The 8,380-nt window shown below is 52.5% G+C and overlaps 1 protein-coding gene across 1 annotated transcript in view; it reads right to left on the bottom strand.

Moving 5' to 3' along the window:
• RHPN1 (rhophilin, Rho GTPase binding protein 1) overlaps positions 1-8,107 on the bottom strand; it is a gene marked incomplete at both ends in the record, with an annotated part of 11,305 nt that extends 3,198 nt beyond the window's left edge. Inside the window, 7 exons of the mRNA XM_009877286.1 lie at positions 2,056-2,175; positions 4,736-4,892; positions 5,627-5,814; positions 6,353-6,519; positions 6,814-6,938; positions 7,548-7,625; positions 8,014-8,107. Of these exons, the coding sequence (XP_009875588.1) occupies positions 2,056-2,175; positions 4,736-4,892; positions 5,627-5,814; positions 6,353-6,519; positions 6,814-6,938; positions 7,548-7,625; positions 8,014-8,107 (929 nt within the window). The remainder of the gene's footprint in view (positions 1-2,055; positions 2,176-4,735; positions 4,893-5,626; positions 5,815-6,352; positions 6,520-6,813; positions 6,939-7,547; positions 7,626-8,013) is intronic.
• Positions 8,108-8,380: the final 273 nt, after the last annotated feature.

The raw sequence follows: 8,380 nt of genomic DNA, 5'->3' as shown, positions 1-8,380 counted from the left end.
GGGCCGCACCCCCCCCCCCGTGACGCCGGGACAACCCAGTCACGTTCACAGCCTGCCAGGCACTCAACGTGCAGCTAAATGGGGTAGGTCCCAGCCGTCAGCTCGAGCCCCCGATGTAGGGCTGGGGAAGGGACCTTGAAGGGTGACCTACTTCACTCCCCTGGTGCCGGCAGCGGAGCTGGCAGATGTTCCCAAAAAAACCGCCGGCGAAGGAGCTGCCGCCACGTTGCGCCGCCCCCGAAGTCCCTCCTAATACTTAACCTCAATCTCCTCTGCAAATTAACTTCTCTCTGTCATCTTGCATCCCCCGGGAGGGGCAGGTGGGGGGACGCAGAGGACAATCGAGCCCCATCCTCCTGGTGACAGCCTTTCAGCTTTGCGAAGATGCAACACGTCTCCCTCTTTTCTAGGCTAAGCAGAGCCTGCCCCTTGCCCTGCAGGTCCTGCTTTCCATCCTCTTCTCTCTCGACTTGCCTTCATCGTGTTTCCACCCTTGCGAAAAGGGAGCGGACGGAAAACGGCCCGGAGAGGCGAAATCGCGATGACCCACGGGTATCAGCGCAAACATCATCTTTGCAAGAGGCTGCAACCAAGATACCCGCATCCAACGCTACACCACCAAAAAAGACAGATATATAAATATCTGTACACGTATCAGAAACACGTGTGCCTGTAGCATTTCCACTTTTAGGACACACGGTGGCAACATAACCCAGGGAGATGGTTGGAGCTTGCTCCACACTTAGAACCACAGGCAGTGGCCTGAAGATCTCTGCTTTCTCCCATGAGAAGTCTCAATCAAGGAAATATCTCGAGGCTGGATGGAAACCGGAGAGGAGGAGACTCTCTAAAATAATTCCGTCAAACGCAATCGACCGTATTTTAATCAAAGCACCCATCCATGGGGGAAACGCAGAAAGCAACTATGTTTTACAGAATATAAGCAACTCCTGCTGTTTTCAAGAGATTGCTGAGAGCAGAGGTTGAGCATGGATGTTGTGCAAGCTTTTGGCTCCACTCTGTTGAGAATGGTGGAATATACCATGTCTGATAGAACATAATGCTGTAAGACTAGGAGATGGTGAAGAGGGGGGAAAAAAAATCCTTTCAGGGAGATGGTTTTAATGCTGCAAGTTTCTCGGCTGGCATCTGCATATTCATTCTTCAGCAGCAGATGTCGAACGTTCTCCCCAAGAAGAACAGGCAGAGCTGGAAGATGCAAATCGGGAAACCAGACGACAGCAGCGGGAGGGTGTTGGGGTGGTGCTTCTGGTTTAGGGGTTCATTTAAGAAGTCACCTTATGCACATTCTTCACCTCCCATCCCCAGCAGTGAAATCTGGCCGAGCGGCCGGGAGGGCTTTGCCGGGGCCGACGACTGACAAACTCATTCCTGTCTCCTTTCACACGTGTGCAGTGAGGGGAAAGAGCACCCGGAGGCAGCTCGTGGCAGAGGCAACCAGGAGGTGACACCCCAAAATCAGGGCACTGAGCTTGTTTTTGTTGCAGCCTCGTTGGGGAGGGGCTGCCAAAACATGACTTCAGCTGAATAAGCAACGCTCTGTTTTTTCCCCTGAAGCTGAAAATCCGCATGGGAGGAAGTTCTCGTCTCCCGAGCCTTTTGATGCAGCTAAAAAAGCCACCCCCTGGCATCTGCTGTGTTTTCATGTTACCGAGCCAAGTCAGCAGCAAGCCCAAGAAAAGGAGCTTCCAAGATCTCAGTGTCTCAACGGATTTCTCCACGTTGCATTGGATGATGTTACCAGGCTCAGGACACCTCGGTGCCCAAAGTTTTACTGTCAAAAGTCAGCTGGGCAGGTTGGTGCAAGCACCGTGAGTTGGTCCTCAACAACTTCATAGGGAATGTTTCCTGCCTTTCCATGAGAAGCAAAGCCCCCCCCAGATGCCATTGCATGGGGAGACACCCCCCCAACAGCTCATCACACACATTCATGGAGACCATGCTCACATGAGTAGGGTCAGGACGTGGCTCGCTGCCTGTACACCAGGGTTTCATCGCAAGAACTGGGGGCTTTGCTCCCACTGATGTCCTTACCCAGCTTCCTCCTCTCCTCGGGGTCCTGCAGCAGGACACGGAGCGACGGTCCCTCTGGCATGGTGACGTGGAACTGGACAAAAGCCTTCTCGTGCTCCGGCAGTTCAGCATCGGTTGCTGCTGTGGGAAACAAACGGGTGGGGGTGGGCTTAGAGAGAAGTCAGGACACCGCTTGGCCACGCAGACCCTCTGTGGCAGTGGGGGCAAGGGTATCAGGAAGCCACATCCAGGTTCATGTGGCCCCCAATAACTTCAGCAGCAGCTTTCTTCTGCCCCAACCACAGCCTGCAACAACCAGGACATCACTGATGGGAAAGGGATGAGTTGTCATATTTAAGGCTCCACCAGGCTTTGAAGCTAAGTGCAGAATTTGTCCCACGCACAGCACAAGCACCTGGCTCTTTTGTTTCCTTCCCTCTGGTCTGAAAACAGAACTGGAAATTGAGAGCCTCAGGGTTTTTTCACACTTGGAAGTTAGTGACCTGAAGCCAAGCCAGGCAAGAACCAAAGGCATGCTGGGATGTTTTAGAAGGGGGGTGGTTGGTAGGTCGAGAGAGGCCCTCCTGCCCCTCTGCTCTGCCCTGGTGAGGTCACATCTGGAATCTTGTGTCCAGTTCTGGGCCCCTCAGCTCCAGAGAGACAGGGAACTGCTGGAGAGAGTCCAGCGCAGCCACAGAGATGATGAAGGGATGGAACATCTCCCTGGTGAGGAAAGGCTGAAGGAGCTGGGGCTCTGCAGCTGGAGAAGAGGAGGCTGAGGGGTGACCTCATAAATGTTTATAAATACGTCAAGGGGGAGTGTCAGGAGGATGGAGCCAGGCTCTTTTCAGGGATGTCCAGTGACAGGACAAGGGGCAACGGTGCAAGCTGGAGCACAGGAGGTTCCATAGAAACAGTAGGAAAAATGTTTTCACTGTGCGGGTGCCGGAGCCCTGGCACAGGCTGCCCAGAGAGGGTGCGGAGTCTCCTTCTCTGGAGACATTCAAAACCCACCTGGACACGTTCCTCTGTGACCTATTCTAGGTGATCCTGCTCTGACAGGGGGGTTGGACTAGATGATCTTTTGAGGTCCCTTCCAACCCTGAACATTCTGTGATTCTGTGTAAAGCACAAGAGCAGGGCAGATTAAAGTGTAATTTGGAAGCTGAGCCCTCCTTGCTCTGCTTGGGACCTGTGACACGGGCCCAGGGCTTGCAGTGCAACCAAAAGGGCCCTTCAGAAGAGAATCTCATCTTGCACGGTCTCTCCAAGCATCACACTGGGCTCTGTATGTGTGATTTTCACTCCCTTATTTCCAAGTCAAAGCTGTTCCTAATTCCCTTTGGCTCACAGGGAGCTCAGGGTTGCAGGGCAGCCTCCTTCCCTGGGCACAGAGTGCGATAAGAAGCAACGCAGAGGGTTCCAAGGAAGCTTTGTGGATTTGCTGGTCCAAATGGAACATCCCAAAGCCTGAGGAGCACCCTAGCATCAGCATCCAGCACGCTGGGAACCGGCAGTTCCAAGGTTGGCTCTCTCAGTGCCAGCATCCCCAGGGGACTAAACTGCAGTGTAAAGAGTTCATTGCCAGCTGGTTATGAGAGCAAAAATATTATTATTCTGAACAACGAGGTCAGGGAAAGGCAGCGAGAAGACGTGTGAGATTTTGACAGCATGCACTGGATGCAGGAAAAAAATAAAATAATTAAAAGAAAAATCCTCAAACACCCAAATTAGGCATCTCCTGCAGATTTGCATTTCCCTCAGCACCTAATGTCCCCTAGGATGGGCAAAAAGCCTCGGAATTTTCGGAGAAAAGCTTGCCCTGTCCCTTGTAACCCCCACACAAACCCAGCTCCATCACCATCCTCTGCTGTTCCTGTCCCAGCAGCTCTCCTTGCTCAATCCTGCTTCTGCAACAACACCCACGCAGCACAAGCCTGGCGGAAAGCTTTTTGTGCCGTGGGGGAGGACGCTGGGACAGTCTGGCAGCTTGTCACCGGCATAGCACCACTTTCGGCAAGAAACCACCCAGCCTGTCCTCGATCATCCCATCAAGTGCCGGGCCGGTACCAGAGGTCACGGTGCCCGCCTCCAGATCCTCTGCCTGACCCAAAAAAGTGCTCACGTGGGTGTTGGTGACGATGCAGATGAAGATCGTGGGGTCTCATCTTCCATCCATGCTCCAGATGGCTTCATAGAGCCACATCAGCTCAGCCAGGTGCACCCTGCTATCAGCACCCACCACCCTGGGGTGCCCGGGGCAGCCGGCCACAAGGCTGACAATTAAATTCAAGGTTTGTCCACGGATATCCTGGTTTTTTGTTTGTTTCATTTTTATTTTTTGAAGCCTCCAGTCAGTCTGCCACAAGGACAGGGTGCTTCAGAGGATGTCTGGCCAAGGTGATCAGCACATGTGTGATCAAGCAGGCAGGTGACCCCCTCATTTACACACCCCAGCCCCAAAGGGGACAGCAAGTGACACCCCTAGAGCACCTTTTTGCCTGCCTTCTTGGAAGGACCTTGCAAACCAGAAATATGGGGGGAAATCTGCCCTGTGCGTGAACATTTGAGTCAATAAACAAGACGAACAGCTCAAAGCACCCCAAAACCATTGGGTTTTTTACCCATCTACGCTGTGGAGTAGCTTCTTATCCATTGATCATGGTCGAGCAGGGAGCTGCCTCCGAGTTATAACACTCACCGGGGCAGTCGCAGAGAGCAATGGCAGCGAAGTAGTGGGAGAGGGCTTTGAAATGCTCCGACTTGACGTGGACCATGGTGGTCCAAGAGAAGGGAACGTAATCCTTCACGTGCGCCTGGGTCATCGTCTGGTGCACCAGCGAGTAGACGTCTTCCACCTGTGGGACGTCAAGAGACAAACTGCTAAGCCATGGGTTGAGATCATAGCATCACAGAACGTGTTGGGCTGGAAAGAATCTTTAAAAAGTCACCTAGTCTGACCCCCCTGCAGTGAGCAGGGACATCTCTCACTAGATCAGGTTGCTCAGAGCCCCATCAAGCCTGACCTTGAAGATTTCACAGAATCACAGAATGTCAGGGGTTGGAAGGGACCTCTGAAGATCATCTAGTCCAACCTTCATCCCAGCACACCCAACCACTACACCACAGCCTCAAGTGCCAGATCTACTTTTTTTTTAAACACCTCCAGGGTTGGGGACTCCACCACCTCCCTGGGCAGCCTGTTCCAGTGCCTCACCACTCGTTCAGTAAAGAACTTCCTCCGAATATCCAATCGAAACTTACCCTGACACAACTTGAGGCCATTTCCCCTTGTCCTACCATTAGTAATTAGAGAGAAGAGACCAGCACCAGCCTCACTACAGCCTCCTTTTAGGTAGTTGTAGAGGGCAATAAGGTCTCCTCTCAGCCTCCTCTTCTCCAGACTAAACAAACCCAGCTCCCTCAGCCACTCTTCATAGGGCAGGTTTTCCAGACCTCTCACAAGCCTTGTTGCCCTTCTCTGCCTCCACCACCTCTCTGGGCAACGTGTTCCAGTGTTTCACCAGATGGAGGACATCCATCAGGGGACAGTGACAGCCCCACCGAGTCCTCTCCTCCCCGAGGTGCTCACCCTTGCCGCCTCCTGGGCGAGCTGCAGCCGGGCGAGGAAGTCGTGCTGGGCGCACATCAAGGTCATCTTCTCAAAGACACATTCCTGGACCTGGGCGACCATCAGCCGCACCAGCATGTTCAGGGAGGCAGCGCTCATATCCAGGCTTGGAGCATTGGAGAAGTTTTCTTTCAAGTAGTTAAAGGCACCTGCACAAGGGAGAAACTCTTGTTAGCCACCGGGATCTTAAGGAGGAAGATTTGGGACCACAAAGGTTTCCCTACCTGCAGTGTAAGAGGAGGGGCTGCCAGGTCAGCTCACACATCAAACATCTCACCATAACTGGTGGGTAAAAAGGTCAGGAGTCCCTCCCTTGCTAAACCATCTCCGTGCCCATAGCTTTCTTCTCCAAAGACCTGGGTGACCCCAGTCCCAGGGTGCCTCTTTATTCCCCAACTGCTCACAGACAAATCAGTCTCTCCCCCCACCCACCCACCTGCTGGGGCATCTCTACTGCCGTGGAGCAAGAGCAAGCCCTTTGGGTGGCTCTTGGGTCACCCCAGCACCTCTCCACAACCCACAGAAGCAGCGCGGTGCCTGGTTCATGCTCACTTGGAGATGCCCCATGTCCATCCTTCTTTGCACGATTGCTCCCTCCCCTTCTTCCGCTCATGAAGATTACTCCCACCCTGTGGAAACTCTCCCTGCACGCCCACAGAGAGGCAGGGAAGTGGGGAACCCACGTACCGGCCGCCTTCTGGAAGGCATCGATGGCCTGGTTGACTCCTGGCAGGGACGCGCGGTCCTGCCGCGCTCCGATCTGGGTGTGCAGGGCTCCGATGTTGAAGAGCACGCTGCCCTTCTCGAAGGCCAATGCCCGTTGGTGAGATGGGACCCCCGTCAGGGAGTCGTACCTGGGGAAGCAAAAAGTCATGTTCATCCTGAAGTTCTCACTCACGGATGCAAAGAAGAGCCTGGAGGGTTTTCAGCACTCCGAGTGGGCTCGCAGCCACCATTCCCATCACATCTTAGCCCTGTGGGGTGTCTGTTTTGCCCTGTCTCTCTTAATTAATCCACCCAGGACAACAGCAAACCCAGCTCCACGTGTCCACCAGCCCCGAGGCCGCGATCCTCTCATGGAGGCTTGGTTCCAGGCTCCCTCCCGACTTGTGATGCCCCAGGGTGTGATGAAGAAAAGCTGCACCAACCAGTGGAAGAAGACGCCCAGGCTTTTGGTGGGAGGGAAGAAACGGCTGTCGAGGAAGTAGAGTTGGTTGTAATACTCCATCAAGAGCTCGAGCCCGGCTTCGTTGCGGCTCGGGGTGCGCATCGCCTGTGGGGAAAAAAGAGGAGACGTGTAGGTGGGAAGAATAAAAAAAAACTCGAGATTTTGACTGGATACAGAAGACAGGAGGGTCAGAGCTCTCCTAACTCCTAGTTTTAACCATGAGGCTTTGTGGGGCTCCTCTCTCCTGGTCTGAAGAGCAGGATCAGGTCCTTCACAAGGGCCTGAGTTATCCTCTTCTGCATCAAAGCTTCACAGTAAGGCAAAACCTGAAGTTACTTACGAGACTTATTTCATAAGAGAGGAGAAAATTCACCTTTACTACATTGCTTTGTCTTTTCTCCAAGTGGTCAGGGGTGAAGTAATATTCAGAAAACTAGTAATGGATCACATTGTAACTTCTATTGCTGTCCAGGTCTAGGTTAGCAAGGCGTTATAAGACAGGGAGAGACAACAATTACTGAATGGTCTGTAATATTTTGTAACCTAAGAACCAAAGCCGAGGTGCTCTAGCAGAGGAATCTCACATCCCAAGACACAAGGATAAGGGTGCAGTTTGGAAAAAGGATGAGGGGACACCCAGAGCAAAATGTGGCATCTCCAGTGAACACTGATGGACAAGCCAAAGCAAGACTTTGCAGCTCAAGGGATACCAACCTGCCGTAGCTCCATGAACTCCTTGATTTCTTTTTCAAACAAGACGCCCTCCTCCCCATAGTGTTCACTGATGAGATCCTGGAATGGGGAAACAAGAGTAAAGAAAACCCTTCAGAACAGATTTTCATGATTTAAAGGATGGCTTTGGGTGATTCTGTCTAAGCAACTTGCCAGCTCTCCCCAGAAAGAAACGTGCACTAGGGAAAACCATCTCCCCCTCTGCCCAACTCTTGCTCTTCAGCATCTCCAGACCCTCATCTCCCACTTTTCCATGTTTTAAATCCAGCTCCTCCCCATAGATTTATTTTTTTGCAGCTGTTCCAAAAGAGAAAATGTTTTGCAGCTGCTGCAGCATCTCCTCTGCACCACCCAACCATACCCATGTGCTGAAACAACCCCCAAAGTGCACGGTCACTTCCCTTCATCATCTCGCCTCACATTGAGTGTGCAAAACCCCGATGCTCACCTTCAGTGGTACCAGCAAATCCAGCTCCTTTGTCTCCTTCAGGCCCAAAGGGATCATGGGGACGCTGATGGACTCACTGGAAGAAGACAACAACCTATTTGGTGGTTGGTTTCAAAGCTTTGGAGAGACCCTGCATGTCAGGGAATAAAATGAAACAGCTCTTTGCTCTGGGCTTCTGCTGCTCTTGTTAAAGGGTAAAACTAGAGGAGGACTTGATTCTGCACAGCAGAAGGATGTTCTTCCCAATGTGAAGTTGGGAACAGCAGTGTGAGAAGAGAGGTGCACAAAAAATAACCTGAAACCACCACCCTTATTCTTCCAGTTTCTGTTTTTCTCTGCATAACAAGAAGCACAGCAACCAAATAGG

The sequence above is a fragment of the Apaloderma vittatum genome, unplaced genomic scaffold (genome assembly GCF_000703405.1).
Source record: "Apaloderma vittatum isolate BGI_N311 unplaced genomic scaffold, ASM70340v1 scaffold20439, whole genome shotgun sequence".
Lineage (NCBI taxonomy): Eukaryota > Metazoa > Chordata > Aves > Trogoniformes > Trogonidae > Apaloderma > Apaloderma vittatum.
Note: the sequence above shows the minus strand (reverse complement) of the source record. Positions and strands in the feature narration are given on the sequence as shown.